Raw genomic sequence first — 20,617 nt, forward strand, 5'->3', positions numbered from 1 at the left:
GAGATTTTCATCATTTTCTCTACCAATCTGCTGGTACAGCATCATGACACCTATGAACCAGACTGTATTTAATGCACTCATAACTGCTGAATGTAACAGGGATTTCACAAAACAAGACATCATGCCTCACTCTTTATTCAGTGATAAGTTAGTGAGCTGTCTAAAAGCTAAATTTTCCTTTGAATTATGTTTCCAGCAACCAGCTTGTAATCACTCAGACCAGGCTGTATAGCAAATAAGCTCCAGTATTATTGCTATTAATTTGTATCATTAAAAAAAAACACTGTAAAAATGAACTGCAAAATTTTTTATGTTGTTTTTGAAAGAAAGCTATTTATTGTCCTGGGTCATCTGTACAATAACTACACTTGCCATTCAAAAATTACAATGACTAAGAGTTACTACATAGCAATATCTGAGGTATCACAGAAAATTCCTGTTCAAAATATAAAGTAAAAACATATCATCTCTGATACATCTTTTGGCAAACACTGGTTTTTTTAAATGGTGACCAAAATATCTATAGACTTAAAAATTCAAAATATATTTATGTTATAAGACAAATAATTTGAAATTTAATTTCACCTTCACTTAACTTCCAAAGGCCCTATCCTGTCATTGTGCTAAGTATGGAAATCCTGCTGTGGTTAATGAGAATTTTGTGCAGAAGTTGATGTCACTATCTGATTTGGGTCTAGAGTGCCATGTTTTCTCTGCCAGGGTGCTCACATCACAAACACTTGGAAAAACCAAAACAGGTGGTTGTTCCCTGCTGTCTTTCAGTGTCTGTTGGGCAAACACAGAGGGCCAGATTCTGCTCTCAGTTACACCTGTGTAAATCTGGAATTTTTCTTTAAAGTCAATGGAGTTACTCTAGATTTATGCTCGTTTAAATTAGATGAGTTTTGGACTCAGAATCTAGAAGTTAAGACGATGTAGCTGTTAAATATAGGAAGAAATTATTTTCAAATGTTTTGTCTTCAAATGTAAATACAATTTTAAGCCTATATATGTATTTTGTTAGTAACTTGGAAAACTTTTGAAACTATTTAAAATTTGATTTACACGGAAGTTGGATTGGACCCTTAAAGAGCATTTTGCTTTTGCATCCAGGTTATAAATTTTCATGGAATCATTAATCTTTTAAGTCAAGATTCCCAAATATGTATATAAATTGGATAAAACAAAACTAATAGAAATACTCCTCCAGATGGGACTTGTTTTTCTCATTTCAGTGGGATTATTCCTGATTTAAACCGAAGTAACCAAATGAGAATCAGGTCCATTATTTTTTATGAAGATGAATTAGTGTACAATAGCTATAGTACACAGATAAAGATATTTTAGGAGATTCTTTTAACAGTTACTGTATGTTGAATACTAGCTGATTGTTAAAAATGTATATAATGATTATCCAAAAAGGGTCTAACTGAAAGGAACTGTATCAAATGTTCAGTTAGGAAACACCAGTAAATATGTATAATTAGTAACTGGTATTTTATTGAACTATCCCTTATTAAACCTAAATAACCAAATCTAAATACACTGCTCTATCCTTGCACAGAGTTCCCGTTATCAATGTGTGGTCTTGCATTCCTTCCAACTGATAAGAGTTGCAGTCCTTCTGCAATTATAACTGTCAACTGATGTCAATGGGGGTTCTCTATGCAAAAGTTCTGCAGGACCGGGCACAAGAGTGCCCATCATGAATTAAGTGGTGGATATGGGCTCTAAATATTTAAATGAACACCTTAATTTAGTGCATAGCATATTATCCAAGGTCTGACAGCTTGGAAACAATCCCGTATGAAGGACAGAACCACATGAAAGTAGGATGAGGGAATTTAGAAACATTCCTGCATGAGTTTCAGCACCATGAGTACTGTCTGTAAATTTGATCATTTCAACTCTTTTGCAGCATTTTAGAAAAACAGCTTTGCAAAGCAGGAGATCCTGATAAGCAGGTTAACAGCGCTAAGCATTAGATTCAGCCAATGATTCTGCGTTTTTTGTTAATAATGTTAAACCAACTGCTCACGCATTATGAAACGATTATGAGAATGTGTTTGAAGGCAGATAGAACACTCATAACTTTGAGATGCAGGAAAGATGGTTTCCAATATGATTTTTATTACAATCTGTAGATTTTATGTTTTCCCCCTCAGAGAACCACCAAGTTATTTCTATTGCACAATATGCACTGATCATGTCTATCAAGTAAGGTGATTGCTGCATTTTCAGTCCTTGAGTCTTTGTGCTAATTTCAACAATTAATACACAATGTTATTGGTGGTTTCTTTGTTTTTTTACAAATCAACCATTAACTGTTGAATCTAATTACACTGAAGATAATCCATGGACAGCACAGAATTTTTTAAACTGCTTTGTATGAAATACAAATATTCTACTTTTTCTATGAAGGAAAACAATTGCAGTTGGAAAAGCAAAGTTATAGCTTTAGAAGCCTTTACTTGTAAATAATACTCTGCGCTTGCTATGACTGAGATGGAGCTAAAGATGTTCTTGTGCGTGGTACAGTGCTGAGCACATTGCTATACCTAAACTAAAAATAAACATCAATAATAATAGCTGATTAATAATAAGATAACAATGAAAAAAATAATAATATCCTGATCTTCACCCTAAAAATGGAACTATTAAAAGGTCAAGGGAGCAAATCCACATTCTCTCTCTCTTCAGTGGGATAAACAGAACTAATAATACTTTGTACCTCTATAGCAATCTTGCCTTCGAGGCTCTCAGAACACTTAACATTATCCTGTGAGACAGGTATTACCAGGCAAACTGAGGCACAGAGTGATTAAGTAACTTGCCAAAGATCTTGCATGGAGCCAGTGGCAGAGCTAGGAATGGAACCCAGGAATCCAGATTCCCATTTCCCTGTTATAAACCTGTTCCATCCCAGTGTTCACTCTTCTACAAACTCCTGCTTATTTCCATTTGTGCTTACTGTTATTCCTGCTATTAAAAAACCTCTACATTTGTCATCTCCTAGTCTGTGCCATGCCAGTCAGCGATGGTGGGAATTCAATAACTTCCAAAAATGTTGTTGTTTTGTTTTTAAAAGTGGGTTGATTACAAGTTAGTGATCCTGGATTGAATAATTTGCTGTATTACAATGTTAAAAATGAAAGCCAGAGCCATGGTGAATCAGCACGTTTTAAAAGATTTACTGCATCTAAATTAAGAAGCGAGGAGATTGGTTGCAAAGCAGATATTCAATTTGAACTCAGATAGAAAGGCTCTCTCTCTCTCTCTCTCTCTCTCTCTCTCTCTTTTTAACCCTACAAATAATTGTGTTAAAGTCCTAAAACTCTTCCTGAATTTGGATTTCGGTTTTAAAATCAGTTCTCAGTTGACTTCAATGCAGTGACCAGGTGTTAACTGAAAGCAGACCTTAGCCATACAATTTGTAGCATGGTGCCTGGATAGCTAATTGTGCACAACAGGATTTACTAATTTAATACTGTTAGTACTAAACAATGTTTGACTCAGTGAAATAAACTGAGAGGTAACAGTAGACATAGGCAAGGAAAAAAACAATGGCAACAAAAGTTTCTATAAGAGTCCCGAGAAGAACTGACAACAATCACACCATATAGCCAACTGCAAACAACTATTAAATAGGTAAAACTCTTCGAAACAGGGCTGGTGTGTGGCAGTGGGCCAGGCCCAATGACTGTTCTCCAGTGTAATAATATCACTCTATCATGGCTTTGTCTTTCTGGAGAAGTCACAAACAATAACATTCCCACAAATATGCAGAATCATAAGGATGGAAAGATATTGCTCTCATCAAGTCTGTCTGTCCTTCTGTTCTTCGCCAGGTGAGTCTGGCTTCCCAGCAGATATACCCAGGTAGATTATTGAACATTACATAATCAACAATTCTTTCCTCACTTACACTCTTTGGAGCAATTCCACCGAAGGCAATGAAGTTATTACAGGGATGACTTTGGCCCATTTTAACATTTTGCTCTTGAAGGGTGACCCATCTCTCTCACTGACTAACTGGAATTGGATTGGGACCTTATTTCCTTCAAAAATGCCAGTTTGAACTAGCTACAACCAGCATCTCTCCAATTTCAACAACAAATTGTTGAGTTTCCCAATGTTTCTGGCGCTCCCAGGCAATTGCCATAGGAGATTTCTTCAATCAACGCCACAAAACAATTTCTTTTATATCAACTATACAAATGTGCGATATACAAACACGAGTAATTCCAAGGTGAATTTAAATGCTTGCAACTCCATAAACTAAACCACACTTTTAATGAAGTTTTGCAATTCTTACTTTTTATTAGAACATCTTTCCTCTAACTTGTTTCAAATGTTAACAAATTTCAGTTTAACCCCCTACAAGGTAAATGCACCAAGACATGCCACTCTGATGGTGCTTTGTACACTTATCGGCATGCTGGGTTTAACATATTCACTCCCGGAGTAGGGCATATTATGGAAAGAAAACCCCACCAGCCAATAAAGTTATGGTATTGATAATCCTAATAAAGTTCTACCCTGCAGTCCTCAATGACTGATTGACATAAATCAAGGCCACAAAGGAAGTGAGCATAAAGCAAAGAAAAATAATTGTGTGGGTATGTATGAGATTATCTGGGTTTCTATAAGGATTCAAAAACGTAGGGGAAATCATGAATAAGCTCCAACTTTTCTATACAGCTGTGTCATTAGAAACATACAATGATTCCAAACAGGCTAATAAATTATAGGCCGGGTCAATAATCTTGGTAGCATAAGGTTTCTGACTCCTAACATTAACACTAGCTTCAAGGCAAAAGTAATTGTCAAGAGTAAACTTCTCCCAGTCAGCCTCCACTGAAATCCTGAGTGCTGTCATTATTAAAATGCCAGTGATGTGAAAAAGTGCTTACTTACCTATACTGGAACTCTTGTTCTTCGAGTTGGGTTGTGAAAACACATTCCATTACAGCTATATGTGAGCGCAGTGCACTCCAGCTGGAGACTTTTGCCAGCAGTACCTCCAAGCAATATGTGCGCCCTTGCTCTCATGATCAGAGCCAAGAGCACAGAAGAAATATGGCTGTCACCTCCCACTCCATTCTTTTGCATTGCCGTGTATAGAACACCTAAAGTTGCGGGGACGGTGGAAAGGTTGAATGTATATGTGCACAACAGTTATTGTACAGGTAAGTAACCATTTTTTCCTCCTCAAGTGATTCTTCATGTATACATTTCCCAGTAGGTGACTCACCAGCAGTTTTCCTACAGGTGGTGGGACTTCAGATTATTTGAAAAGAGACTGCAGCACCAACTTGCCGAAGCTGGCGTCATCTCAGGGAGCCTGTGAAACAGCATGGTGCCTGGAGAAGGTATTTACTAACGATCATGCTGCTGCTTTGCACATTCTTTACAGGAATGTTGCTTAGGAAGGCTGATGAAATGGAATGAGCCCCAGTGGAGCATAGTTAACCTTCGGGAAAGAGAGACCTCAGCAACGTTCAAAGCTTGATGCAGTCAGAAATTCAATGTGTGATACACTGAGTTGCAACCAATGGCCCCTTGATTCTTTCAGTGTAGGCTACACAGATTCTAGGGCAGGATCTGAAAGATTTTGTATGATCTATGTAAAATGCCAAAACCCTGCAAACATCCGAGATGTGAAGCTTTTCTTCAGCTTTGGAAGAATGAGGAATTGGGAAATGAATAATTTGATTAAGGCAGAAGATTGACGCCACCGATGGGATAAACTTAGGGTGCAGCCTAAGGGAAACTTAATCTTTGTGGAAAACTGTGAGAGGAGGGTTAGTTAACAGTGCTAGAAGCACTGAGCCCCTCCTAGTAGAGGTAATTGCTAACAAGAATGTTGTTTTCACTGATAACTGTGAAAGGAATGATGCTGCCAGAGGTTCATATGGGGGACCCATTAAGTGGGTCAGAACTAGATTCAGATCCCATGAAGGGACCAGACTGGACATGGGAGGAGACACATTAACAAGACCCTTTAGAAATCTGGAAACCAAGATAGAAAGAAGATAGAAAAGCCATCCACTAGACACAGATGGACTCTCACTGAACTAACTGAGAGATCAGAAGATTTTAGATGCAGTAGGTAGTCTGGTGTGTGTCCAACCACTGACATTCAGTGACAAATGGTGAGATTCCCCCCAGATCAAAAACCTTTTCCATTGCACTGCGTACATGGCTCTGGTGGAATCCATTCTGCTGTTCACCAAGATCATTTGAACATCTCAGGAGTGTAATCTCTCCTGATTACTCAACCAGAGATCATCGGGGGGGGGGGGGGGGGGGGGGGGGGGGGGAGATTGCAGGTTGTGATGCAGTGGTTTTGAGACAGGAGATTGTCAACAAGAGAAAGTTATGGGTGACTGAATGGAGAGAGTTGGTGTGGGTCTGTGAACCAGTACTGTCTCGGCCAGGCCGGCACTATAAATATTACAGTTATCTTGTCTCTTTTTAGGTTCCTAATCACCCTCAGAATAAGGAGGACTGGAAGTAATGCATACAGCAGATGGCTTGAGCAGGGAAGAAGGAAAGCAACCATGATGGAGCCCAGACGTTGGCCTGCTCTGAAGCAGAACCTCCTGCACTTGTTGTCCAGGTCGGTCTATTACCGAGTATACTCACTGGTGGAAGATCTGTTGAAGAACGTCCTTCCTTATTGACCACTTGTGGTGGTCTACGAAGTCCTTGCTGAAGGCATACATGATAGTGTTCCTCACTCCTACAAGGTGAAAGGCTTTTAGCGAGATGTTGTTCTTTAAACAGAAATTCCTTAAGAGGAACACTTCTGGGCCCAGCTGAGGTAAAACCCACCAGTAGCACTATCCGTGATAACTTGAACCACCTGATTCCTGATGGTGGCCCAAAACTTCTCACAAGCCTGGTGAATAGCTCAAAGCTCCAGCATATCTATATGGAGTGAAACCTTCTGAGGTGATGAAAGTGCTTGATTCTGAAGTTGAATAAGATGGGCCCTCTGGCCCTAACCCTTGCTGGATGCGTCTGTCCTGGGAGTCATAATCGGTTCCAGTGGTAGAAAGGGGACCCATTTGCATATGTTTAGTGGGTTGAACCCAGGGACTGAAGCACTTATGCAGGTCTCCAAATCAGCATGTCCGGCAAATGCCTGCTTGCCGATATTGAGTTGAGCCAGGCCTGCAGACATCTGAGGTGATGTCCAGCAAGTGGAGTCTCATACGTGCACGAGACCATGTGAACCAGTAGTTGTAGACATAAGTGCACTATTATCCTTGGATTGAGCTTAAGAGTCTCACACAGAAAGACTATGGTCTAAAACCTATCCGTGGGGAGGTAAAGATGTGTGGTGTCAAGGTCTGATCTTATGAATGTTGTTCATTGCATCAGACGTAACTCTGAGTTGTCTACATTCAGTTTTAGGCCTAGACAAGAGAATAGATGTCTGATGAAGATGATGATGTTTTGGACATTGGGTGCTTGATCTTTCCCAAAGTAACCAATCATCCAGGTAAGGCAATATTTGGATGGTAGGTGGAGCAGTTGGGCACCTACCACTTTCATGCACTTGGTGAACACCTTTGGGAATGATGATAACCCAAAGGGAAGAACCACTTATTGGTAGTGCTTGTTGCCTGCTATGAACCCATGATATTTCCTGTGACCAGGGTGTATTACCACATGACAGTAAGCATCCTGCAAATCAAGGGCCGCATACCAATAGCCAGACTGTAAGGACGGAATAATAAAAACTAGGACGACCATCCTGAACTTCATTTTCCTGGTTAATTGGTTCAGCTTTCTAAAGTCTAGAATAAATCAAAAACCACTTTTTTTCCCCCTGAGAATCAGGAAATACCAGGAATAAAAACCTCTCCCTCTGTGTTGGTAAGGAGCCTCCTCTATTGCTCTCAGTTCCAAAGGAGACTGTACTTCCCAAATCAAGACAGTCTCATGAGATGTATCCATGAAAAATGGATTGAGGGTATATTTAATCAAGTCCCTGATAATTCAACACCCTCATCGGAAGGCTTGCAGTGTGGGGGGGAGGGGGGGAGGGGGGAGGAAGGGAAAGGAGAGATGTCAACTTCCAATGATGGCCTTGTCCAGTGAAGAAAACCATATGTGGGAGGCGGGAACATATCTAGGGCTTCCTCTTTTGCCTCCTCTTCCTCTGCGGACTCCGACAAAGGAGAGGGCTGAGTGATTGTAAGAGGGTCTTCCCTAGAAGTTCCCAGCGTAGTTTGAGATGATTTTGAAGTTCTCCAAGATGTTCAATAAGGCCAACGGTGGTATTTCAATATTTGAATTGCCCTGAACGGGACCCTCTTTGTAAGAATATCACACTTGCTCCTTAGTTCTGGCATCTCTAGAGTGTGACCTGCAAGGACGCCTGAAAGACCTGGAGGAGATATAGGTCCATCATGGTCAGAGTCTGAAGAAGAATTGATGCCCTCAATGAATGCAGGAGAAGTTCCAGCAGGTGTTCATGGAGGTCTCGGAACCAGAGAGACCTGGTGCTGTCCTAAAGGTACCAGCATGAAGGATGTATCTGATGATGCTGGCAGAAGTAGGAAAGTCAGCTGGAATGCAGAAGAATAGGTCACAGTGCCATCATGGAGGGCTGCACTGAAGAAGTAGGTAGAAGTGACAGAGCCGTGACTGTAAATGACCTCGATGGTGCAGGCGAGATGGAGATTGGTACAGTGCTGGGGGGGTGGAGTCGGCAAGAGTCAGGCAGAATATACAAAAGGCCTGCAAAGAAGGCCTGCAGGGTCATCTAAATCAGAGGTATGTGTTCTGTCACGGGTGCTGGGGACAAGGCTGATCTTGGTAGCAATAAAGATTCCAGTTCTGATGGCCCCAGTGGAGCCGGAGTTGACTGCGCTGTCTTAAATGATGACGGTGAATGTCGATGTTTGTGACCAGACCTCAGCTAGGCACTGGAGGACTTATCTGATGCTCTCCTGTGGGGCGAAGAGTGAGACATTGACCACAGGCCAGACTCAGAAGATGAAGATGGTTTAGAATGTTTCGAGAAGGACATCAGAAAAAGAAGAAGGGTGGCATTTTTCGACGGATTTGGGCTTAGAAGCTGGGGCAGCCAGTAGGATGCTCCTCATGGAGGAGCTATCTGTCTCTGGCAAATCAGGTCAGGCTCTGAAGAGAGACGCGTTGCCTCTTCTATAAAATGGACTTTAAGGTGGAAATTGTTCTGTTCCTTCATCCTCATGGGAAAAAGAGATACAAAGAGAACTTATATCCCTTACATGCCTCTCAGCATATGAGGCAGCTTTTCTCATTTATCTGTAACGAGGACCACGGCCCTGCATATGGCACACTGTTTGAATCCTGGGGATTTCTCCACACTAAACCCCAAAATGAAAGAACTATCTAAACTAAGCTAAACTGTACCAAACTATCTTAAGCCTAAACTATCATTAGAACCATATGCATTTAGAGAACTCTCTTCCTAGAGGTTGGCTAACGGAAGCTACAAAGCCACAGGGAACTCCACCTCTCGCCACTGGAAGTAAGGAGGAACTGAGGGGGAGGCAGTGGCCATGTGTCTTTTATGCCCTCGGCTCCGAGCACGAGGAAAGTAGGGGGCATGTGCCTGGTGCTACTGCTGGCAAAAATCTCCAACTTGAGGGCACTGTATGCGCATATGCCTACATATGTGCACAATCACTCAAAGGAGAAAAATAAGTTCTGTAGCTGTTTGCAAACCTCTGACAATCAGTGTTGCCTAAACACAGTTATGAAGGGTGTAGTTTGTATTCTTTACATATTTGGTAGAAATAATTCTAGGAACAAGATAACTTGAGACAACAGCCCTCTTAAGAAATGAAGAGAAAGACCTCCTCAGTGGAGGTCTTACCAACGTAAGTTAAATAAAACAAACCAAAAAACCCATAAAAAAAGGAATAGATTCCATGAACATGTGATATTTAATATCAATGTATCACTTGCTAACAGGTAAATTAATACCTATTCAAATATGTGCTTGGAAATACACCTGATCCATTTTTGACGATTTCCCATATTCTCATTTGTTATTTTAGAAGGCCACCGTATTTCAGTTGAGCTTTAGATACCGAGCCCTGTCTTTCCTCCGTACAGCTCATATCACATTCTGTCTGTGGACTGAAACACTGCTATTGCTAGTTTAAATGGAAAGAATCAGAAATCCACCAGAATTAGTGGCAGCAAAATAAGCCCTTTGCTTACTCCTCCTTTTCCATTTAATGTATTCTGTAAACATGAAAGGATAAGGTAATTCATTGATTTCTTCGGTTTGGAAATCAACTGATGGGTATACGTGATGGGTATACATGATCTGCAGTATACGCATACACGGACATACACTGACAATCAACATGAATAAGACTGTATGATAAGATGGCAAATATATTCAATCCTCGTGGAGAAGACTTTAGGATAATTCATTGGTATACTTACAGAGCTGGTAAAGGTCCTACCTTCTATAGTAATGGCCTGATCTCCTCTCTTCTCCTTGGTGGGTAATGCTGTACTGTGCTGGCAAAGATCCGCTCCACTCCTTGCTGATCCTAATCTGTTCAGCAGCTAACAAGAATCAAGCAAGACCCAGTAAAATGTAGGAGAATTTTATACAGTCAACCCCTGCTTCAGGCAAATTGCAAATCTTCAGGCCCTACTGCAACCAAGGCCGTATGTGCAATACAGGACTGCATTAATGGCTGAACTGAATACAAGGTGCAAGATTCAAATAACTTCAACAGAAGCTAGATGGATCCCATAGTAGAAGAATCTCGCCCGTCAGAAATATAGTCATGAAGCTGATCCCTTGAGTGTGCACATCCCAATTCAGTGCAGTTTATGTTACTACTTTACTATTAAGGATTTACTACAAAAAATGAAGTGTAATTTCTTTTTTCAGGTAATTGAAATTGCCCCCCTCCTCCACTTCTATAATTTGATTCCCTTAGTTACCTCCTGCTAGTCTTTTCAAATAAAAGGAAATTGCAATGGTTGAAATTGTGCTTTCTTGTCTGGAGTGGAGAGGATCTCTTTAATTTCATGATGGGCCCAAAGCAAAACTCCACATCAGAACATCCTGAACTTTGCCTGGGGTAGATTTGTAATCTAAACTCAGTTCTGCCTCTGATTTCAAAACTGCCTCATTTTTATATTATTCAATGAAGCCAAGTCTCATCTCAGAGTATCCCCAAACTTTGCGGTATTCAAGATCTAGATTTAAATTACGCAGATTGGGTCCATCCTTCCTTTATTATGACCTTCTTGGTACGCTGTGGATAATACTTGAGATGCACATATCAGTAGCACACAAGTCAAAAATCTCTCCTCAGCAAGAAGAAATTCTTACATTATGATGAGTTAAACAACAGCTTTTGAAATCTGTTTGAACTTACTTCACATTCATAGTGTCCCATGTCCTCCTTAGAAGCATTTTTGATAACCAGGACTAGCACGCCACTCCGTAGCTCACTGAAAGTCTGGTATTTATTGGTGTCTGTCAGCAGGGCACCATCTTTATACCACCTGTGCATGGAAAATAGCGAGTCTAAGGCAAAAGGCGACATTTCAATGAGTCACTTGCCCATCATTCCACTGGGCAGAGCAACGCACTCCCAGGCAGGAAATACAAGTTTAGGTCCCACCAGGACCTCCTATTCACTGCATTTTCAGGAATGTGAATCACTGTGGAGAGAGCACTCTCATCCCTTGTGGAAAAACAGAGTCTTTCATTGTTCTTATGAAACACCACAAGCCAATACACACAGCAGCACTGCTTGCTTTCAGAGGATGCTCTACTGAGCTTTCTGCTGCTGGGGAGAATGTCATGATGGACTGCCCACAACAGTTGTTGGTGAAGTGAATGCATGGTGGGTGGGGAGAGTTACAGGAAACCCAAATATACATCAGCACATTAGATCCGATAGAGTCCCATATCAATTATTATTTGCAGGTTTTTTCCTCCCACACAATTGCTACAATAAATTGCATGTGGAAACCACCCAAACATTTGGTTTCTGTCAAGAAATAACTTCAAGAACTGACCTGATCTGAGGATAAGGCGCTCCTTCAATGGTGCAGGTAAACTGAGCATCTTCGTCTTCAACATAATAAGCATTTCTAACTTTGTTCACAAATTTCGGCGGCACTAGAAAATAAGAATAAACATAACAAACAGCTGAAAACATGACAGCAATCTAGTCAAAAAATACAACACAGGTCTGTGGCCTGACTGGATCACTCTCGTTGGTAGCAAAGTGCAGCCAACAAAGAGAATTGACTTTTTTACTTCACTATTCCTAAGCCATCAGAGAGCGCTTCAAAGGGTACACACCAGGTATGCAATACAGAATTGCATGTGTGTTTTAATGCATATGCCTCGTATATTATACAGCAGGCAAGTAGTGAATAGCACTTTAAAACAATGTATCTGTATTGAACTTTACCTTGAACAAGGATCTTCCCTAGTGTACTGGCATTGCCAGCAGGGCTGTTGGCAAAGCACATGTATTGTCCTGAATCAATACCCATCAGATTGTCCAGGATCAACGTGCAGGAACCATCAGGATCTTCTATTATAATGTGATGGGGATCCATCTCCACTGGTTTGCCGTCTTAAAAATAAAAGAAAGAAAAACTCCTCATTAAATGCAGCATCAGTGTATGTCCTCTGGTTGGGAACCGCACTCTTTGCTTCCACCTTGGCCCCATGGCTGCCCCCAGGATTCTGAAAGGCATAGAGGTAAAGGGCTTGGAGCTGTATTTGCCTTTCTAACATCAGCTGCACAGTGCATGAGGTCAGAGCAGCTGAAGAATGAGCTCTTCCTCTTCCTTCTCTGCAATGCACTCTGAAAACACAGCTAAGGAAATGTATCCACGACCAGCTAAATCATGATCTCAGCGGGCACTGCAGGTGCTCATCGCCTGCCATGCTTTGTCCTCGCATAAACATGAAAACTCTCCTGAAATCTGTCCTTTGTGGTGAAGGATCTTGTTGATTATGGTGTGTTGCTAAAAGAAAATACTTCAGTGTAGTGAGAGGCACGTGCAACAGCTTTGTTACAGGTGTAAACTTTCAGCCAAGATGTTTTCACTGTAATAGAAACTGTAATTATAATGTTGCTGAGAAAACATGTGATTCCTTTACATTATCAGCGACCAACAGCTTGGTATGGAGCAGTGTGAGTGCAATGTAATAAACTAGGAGTACATATCTCACGACAGCACGATGCTGACTATACCTTTATACCAAGTGACCACTGGCTTAGGGGTTCCTGTTATTTTGCAAGCCAGTTTGACAGTTTCGCCCAGCTCAGCTGTACAGTCTGCCAATTCTTCCTCAAAATCCGGAGGAACTGAAAGAAAATAGAGTTATGAGGCATTTTTGGTAGTTCTGTCTAAGAACGACTAATGCAATTAAGGAAAAGAGCAAGCAGGATGACTGGGTTTTACAAACAAAGTTTCAACATGGGAAATCTGAAATGGAGATCTTAATAACCAATGTTTCTAATGACTTTACGGAGTTGTAAATCGTTTGTGGGTAAACGGAGATCACCAAATGGTGGCTAGTGATTTTGGAGATGGGGACAGGAACACTGAGTTTTATCCCTGGTTCTGTCTCACTCTATAGCCGTGACAGTGCCTGAGGCCAAGATTTTCAAAACTGACGAGTTTATATAAGTATATGTTCACAGTTTACCTTTTTAGTGAAAGCCGAAGCAAAAAACACGTTGAATACCTCAGCCTCCTTGAGGTCATCCATTATTAGCTCTCCTTCCCCGGTAAGTAGAGGACCTACCTTGTCCTTCAGCTTTCTCTTGCACCTAATGTATTTACAGAATCTTTTCTTATTGCCTTTTTGTCCCTTGCTAGGTATAACTCATTTTGTGCCTTAGCTTTTCTGATTTTTGTCCCTACATGCTTGTGCTATTTTCTTGCACTCATCCTTAGCAATTTGTCTATGTTTCCATTTTTGGAAGGATTTCTTTTTGATTTCCAGGTCATTAAAGAGCCTTATTGGCTTCTTACTATTTTTCTTGTCTTTCCTTTGCATCAGGATAGTTTGCTGTTGAGCCTTTGATATGGTCTCTGAGAAAGTGCCAGCTCTCCTAAACTCCTTTTTCACTTACATTTTCTTCCCATGGGACCTTACCTACCAGTTCTCTGATTTTGTTAAAGTCTACTCTTTTGAAGTCCATTGTCCTTATTCTGCAGCTCTCATGCCTTCCTTTCCTTAGAATTATGAAATCTATCATTTCTGGATCACGTTCCCAGACTGGCTTCAACCTTCAGATTTGCAACCAATTCCTCCCTGTTAGTCAGAATCAGGTCTAAATTGGCTGTCTTCCTGGTTACCGCCTCCACTTTCTGAAACTAATACATTCTATCCCTAATACACTCCAAGAATTTACTGGACATTTTGTAATTTGCCATATTGCTTTTCCAGCTGTCTGGCTGGTTAAAGTCCCCCCATTTTTACCAGGTCTCATGTTTTGGCTATTTCTGCTATTTGTTCTAGAATGGCCTCATCCATCTTCTCCTGATATGGCAGTCTCCCCATTTATCTTCACCCAGAGACTCTCTACTGGTCTGCCTCTCACCCCCCTCTGGACTTCAGAACAAGTGTCTATATTCTTGATGCAACAAGAATGCAACAACTCCTCCCTTTTTCCCCTGTCTGTCCTTTCTGAACAAGCTGTGCCCCTCTGTACCAATATTCCAGTCATAAGATGTAAGTCTGTATTATGCCAAGCAAATTATAATTTAGTCATGTACAAATATTTCCCGGTTTTTTGTTATTCCCCACACTCCTTGCATTTGTAAGATGTTGAGCAGATTCTCCCACTGTTAGAATAAAGTCTTCTATCATATAGTACAGGAACAATCAACTTTCCTTAATTCATCAGACAGTCTTTTCCCTACGGAGGATGGCAAACCTCTGAAAAGTTAGCAGGTAGTTCAGCTGCTATGTTACTATCATAGAATCTTAACACAAACTATCAAGTCTTGCTGGGTTATTATTTATTACAGTTGGTTATTATGCCCAAGGACTGAGCTGAAACCCTTATATTTAATTAAGCTCCAGAGGTATAAGGCTGGCCTTGATGGCTCTCTCTTTCTTGCAGAACTAATCTTAGCAGCAACTGCACTCATCATTTGCACTTCTGAACTGGAAAGACATTATTTCGTTTTAGCAGAGGTTCAGTCCATCTCCCTGGCTATACTCACTCCACACGGGCAGGCTGATACGTTGCTGTATACCACAGATTTCCTTCACCCAGGAGTTCTTGATGATGATCGTACGAGCTTGAAGTAAGTACTTGCGGACAGAGTCTTCTCGCTCATGCCAGATCTCAAATGCCCGGTCATCTCCTTCCACCAGGTCATTCACATCTATGTGTGACAGCTGGATAACAGGGAGGGCAGTAAGAAAGTCAATGAAACTTCTTCAACCCTATTACAGAAATTAAACATGAGTCTGAACCAAAACCATGGCTCCCAACAAAGCCCCAGTGTTTAGGAAAGTTCAGATCTAGATCCAATCTTTGTGAGTCAGAACCACCTCCATAAAAATTTAAGCAGGGTAAATTCTGTTAAGTGTTATATAATCCCTCATTGCCAATGCAGAGTTCTTGCCTAGAACATAGTGGGTCTGCTTCTCCTTTATACCAAAAGAGCATTAAAGTGCGTGTAGTAAATGTAATTTACACCCACTTGAAGGTCCCTTTACACTGCTTGAGCAGTGTAAAGTGGCCTCTGGGTAAATGAGAATTAGGCTCTATGTAGTGCTCATGCTATCCACCTAATTGTATACAGCAAACAGGCTATGAAATCGGACCCCTGTGAATTATTATTTCACTCCGGGAAAAATAATTATTTAATGTTAGAAGAATATTCCACGTGATCTACATCCAGTATCAACAGAAAAGCAATGCTGGGATCTTACCGATAGAAAATGATACATACTGAGAAATAACACAGGCCGGAGCTACATGAAGAGAAAGTGCACACCAGATACTATACAGAGAGCAAGATAATTGAGTTGGGAAACACAGACCCTGCATGTGATTGTCAAATAAGAATGAGATGGGAGTTTTCAAAGGGGCCTAGGGGAGTTAGGCACCCAACACCCATTGACTTTCAGTAGGAGTTGAGCATCTAACTCTGAAAATCCCATCTGAATTTCTTATAATTATACACACACTTAACCTGTGGAATTCATTGCTATGGGATGTTGTGATGGACAAACGTATAGCTGGGTTAAAGAAAGAACTAGATAGATTTGTGGAGGATAAGTCCATCAATGGCTATTAGCCAAGATGATTAGGGACACAACCCCACGCTCAGGGTGATCTTAAACCCCTGGCTGGTAAAAGCTGGGAGTGGAAGACAGGGGTGGATCACTCCAACATTGCCCTGTTCTGTAAACTCTCCCTGAAGCTCTGGCACTGGCTGCTGTCAGAGACAGGATACTGGGCTAGGTGGACCATTGGTCTGACCAAGCATCGCAGCTCTTATGTGATGTTCTTATACTATGGGGACAAATGACTTAAGATGGGCTGGCTCAATCCTTTTGCCGGCCGAGGGCAATTACTGGAAATACAGCATTAGACTGAAATGGCAACTATTCCAATTTACGGACTTGAGAAAACTACAGAAACTACCTCAGTCCAAATTTGTCACTTGGCTAATTTCATTGGCTTCAATGGGCTTCCTGCTGGGATGAATATAATTTTTCACATGTACCCTTGCTACTATGCAGTGAAATTCTGTTTGTTTGCTCTTTGGTGATTTATGACATATATTCTATCTCACTCGGAGAGCGAACAAATGTATTTCAGTAGCTGGTGCAGATTTTATCTGTGTTGTAGGGAATTTTGGAAACAAAAGAATCATTTGAAAGGAATAGTGAAATGCCATGTTTTCTGATGACCAGCAGTTGCATATCAAGAGAGAGAGAAGTAGGCTAAGAAACAGAGAAATTGTACTGGTGGGGAGGCAAAAGTAATGGTTAGACCTTCATCATGTTCTTGAAGATGTAGCTGTAGGTGTCTGTCTTGGTGTCTCGCTTGGGTTTGCAGATCAAGATATAATTCTTGAAGAGGAAGACATGTCGGTTGTGACCTTTCCATGCCATTCTGGCTCCCGGAGCTCCTTCCCACACTATGAAGTGACCCTGGAAAAGAAAGCAGGAAATAAGAAGAAGAAATGATTGCTGAACTATTTTCATGGTATCTCTCCATCACTTTCCAGCTCCTGAATAGCAATTGTTCTGTGTTCCATCCTCCACCCCATCCACCTTGGCTTTTATTGCAACATAGCAGACTATTGTTACCATTACATGTGATGCCTTCAGAATGACACTACTCCTTATGTGCGCACACAGTTTTAGTCCCAACATTATCTTTTAAATTAGATCCCTTGCCTAGAGCAGGATTGCCAGCTAGGCATCTTTCACCAGTGCTAAAGCTACTAAAAAGATTAAATATCATTTCAAATTATGTCCTGTGTTTTATCTTGAGATCCATCCATCCATTTCTAAAGAGATAGGTAGAGAAGCTGAGAGATCTTTTGAAGTTATATGGATTGTGAGGGCTAAGCTATTGGGAAACAAATCTCATGATTTCATGTGGAACACATACACTATAACCCATGTTACCTTGAATGGATATGCATTTTAAAATTGAGCTTTAAAAACAAAGAGTATATTACTTGGGAGAGTACATGCAATGAAAATGTAAGGCCACATTCTAGTTCCATAGGAGTCATTGGAAAAATCTCATCAACCTCAATGAGATCAGGATTTGGTCCATATATTTTTGACAGCATATACCGTGGACACATAAATCAGCACAAGAGTACACGAAATGGGCCATTAAACATGCCCCAAACAGGATTTCTGGCTATTTGGAGGTTGAGTTGTGAAGAAAAATACCTATATTATCCATGGGGAGGTGAATAACTTTCTATGCTCAGAGGATCCCAAGCTTAGTCAATCCAGAAGGTCCATCTATGTCACATTCTGCAGTTTATTGTACTCAGCAACACAGAATTAATGATAAACTTTAGTGAATGTCAAGCTGATTTTCTGTTTCAAATGATGATTTGTAAAGAAGCCACTGAAGAATACGGGCCACTTAAGGCCTATCAAAGGCAGGAACAGCATTAAGCTCTGATTGTCCTCATTCAGCGCTTCTCATTACCTGTCGGATGGGCTCTCCTAGAATTTCCAGGGTTCCTGGATAGTTCTCAATGAGTGAGATATGGAGGTTGTTTTCTGCACGCTGGGTGAGGGCGGATACAATGGCGTACGCCTGCTCCAGCAACGCACAGTTTTGGCTGTTTCTTGCTTTATTTCGGATTAATTCCTACAAGTGAATAAAGCAGTTGTTACAAGACATTTCCAAGAGTTTGCATTTTACTGGTATCATCCTGCAGTCCAGACATCAAGCTGTGTGAGACTCTACTCCAGCTCTCCATTCTGGGCCATCTTTACCCCACTCTTTCACCACTTGTTGGTCAGCCGGCATGAGAGTAGCTTCTTTCCATTCCACATTCATAGCCTCTGTGACTGGCCACATTGCCCTCCAAACAATTATGACTGGATGGAGACAAGGCTGAAGTGCGGTCCACCAGTAGGACACTTGTCTGGTTGATTGAAAACTGAACAGTGAAGAGATCCACATACTTACCAGCGTCTTTCTAATGTAATTATCACGATGGTTTTGAGGCAGCAAGGTGAGTCAAACCGTGCAGGGATGGTGCTAAAATACAACTGTCAATCCAGTGAAAGCAAGAAGGGAAGGATGTGCAGTAAATTGCTGCCAAGATCAGCCTACACTTTTCTGCTAAAATGAATGTAAGTATTATGTTTGCAGGAGGGGGCTCTGAAAAATCATCAGGAGAACCTTCACAAATTGTGGTAGGCAGCTTCAGAAAGGTATGCATAATTCAGAAGCTTATTTGAACCTTCTCCAAACTAATAAACTCTCTTAAATTTGTAAAATCTGTATTTGTAAAAAAAATTTGCAATTTTGGGGGATCCTGATATTATTCCCTTCTACTTGGACTGAAAATACCAGAAAAAGGGATATTTTGACACTTTCATTTCTGGTCCTGGCTGGAACATGGACGTACAGGAGCAGCACAAAAATAGAATCACAGAATCATAGAAATGTAAGGCTGGAAGAGACCTTGAGAAGGCATCTAGTCCAGCCCCCTATGCTGAGGCAGGACTAAGTATACCTAGACCATCCCTGACAGGTGTTTGCCTAACCTGTTCTTAAAAACCTCCAATGATGGAGATTCCACAACCTGCAGTAACCTGTTCCAGAGCTTAACTATCCTTATAGATAGAAAGTGTTTTTCCCCCCAATATCCAACCGAAATCTTCCTTATTCAGATTAAGCCCATTCCTTCTTGTCCTGTCTTCAGTGGGCATGGAGAACAATTGATCACTGTCCTCTTTATTAAAGCCCTTAACATATTTGAAGACAGTTATCAGGCTCCCTCTTAAGTCTTCTTTTCTTAAGACTAAACATGCCCAGTTTTATATAATATATAATGAATATAATAACAAATATCATATATATGTGTGTGTGTGTTCACATATATTTGAATACATATAAATAGTCATGAAATCCTCAGACTGTGAAATGTTTCAGAACCTTCAGAAAAGATTCACTTTGGGCTCAATTCTTGAAACAGCAAAGGTTTGCAGAAAGGGGGTGGGGGGTATGTAGCTCTTATATTATTTGCCTAACCTTACCTTGAATTCAACCTGAAAAAAAGGGAGGAAAGTTGCCTCCATTGACAAGTCAATGACTTGTGAATTGAAAACTATTTGTTTTTATAACAGATATGTTGCCACACATGTGGCAGATTTATATTTTTCATGGATGTAATCACTTTTAGGATATTTGCCTACAGCTGGGTGAACTTTGTGGAGTTTGAGACTTTGTGAACCTTTCAAACTATTCGAAGTGGCCAAACCTTGGCCCTGATTCTGATCTCCCTTGCTCAAGAGTGAGTCTAATGGCGTTATACTGGTGTGAAGGCAGCATAACTGAGATAAGGATCAGGTCCCTTTTCTCCAGGGTCTCCCCAAAATGGAGGCAAACCCATCACATTAAGAGAAGTAAGAATATATACTGGAAGTGCCTTACCTTGATTATAATCTGATACTGCTGGATCCTGTTTATGGGTCTCTCTAAATAGTGTTGCAGTGGAGGAATAGGTGGCTGGGAAGGATCCTCACCGGCTAATGTTTCCTCTGTATATCTCTGGGGGAAAAGAGACAATAAAAAAGTTTGCTTGCAAAAGATGGCCAAAAATGACATGAACACACAAGACTAACCTATATACTTTACTCTTTCCAGCGAGTGTGAGCATAATAAGCAAGAGTAAATCCCACAATCCTTTGTCCCCTCAAAAACTGTGCAAGCTCACCATTCTATCACTTCGCTTTCTTGTTACATCCCTTTCCTGTTGGTTGTCTACATGATAAGCTGTTTGGGGCGGTGGCTCGGTTTTCTTACTTTGGGTAAGGCACCCAGCACACTACTGATGCTATAATTAATAATAAAATGTGACATGCTGC

General features: G+C 40.9%; 1 protein-coding gene across 19 annotated transcripts in view; it reads right to left on the minus strand.

The window, feature by feature from the left end:
* Positions 1–20,617, minus strand: part of OBSCN (obscurin, cytoskeletal calmodulin and titin-interacting RhoGEF) — a 276,095-nt gene that overhangs the window by 51,415 nt on the left and 204,063 nt on the right. For all 19 annotated transcript variants that reach the window (XM_067530494.1, XM_067530493.1, XM_067530487.1 and 16 more), the window contains 9 exons: positions 20,184–20,300; positions 18,222–18,386; positions 17,036–17,194; positions 15,247–15,424; positions 13,260–13,373; positions 12,465–12,632; positions 12,064–12,166; positions 11,415–11,544; positions 10,482–10,587 (listed from right to left, as the gene is read on the minus strand). In XM_067530494.1, the coding sequence (XP_067386595.1) occupies positions 10,482–10,587; positions 11,415–11,544; positions 12,064–12,166; positions 12,465–12,632; positions 13,260–13,373; positions 15,247–15,424; positions 17,036–17,194; positions 18,222–18,386; positions 20,184–20,300 (1,240 nt within the window). The remainder of the gene's footprint in view (positions 1–10,481; positions 10,588–11,414; positions 11,545–12,063; positions 12,167–12,464; positions 12,633–13,259; positions 13,374–15,246; positions 15,425–17,035; positions 17,195–18,221; positions 18,387–20,183; positions 20,301–20,617) is intronic.

The sequence above is a fragment of the Emydura macquarii genome, unplaced genomic scaffold (assembly GCF_026122565.2).
Source record: "Emydura macquarii macquarii isolate MOO-44397 ecotype Brisbane River unplaced genomic scaffold, CSIRO-AGI_Emac_v2 contig_3080, whole genome shotgun sequence".
Lineage (NCBI taxonomy): Eukaryota > Metazoa > Chordata > Testudines > Chelidae > Emydura > Emydura macquarii.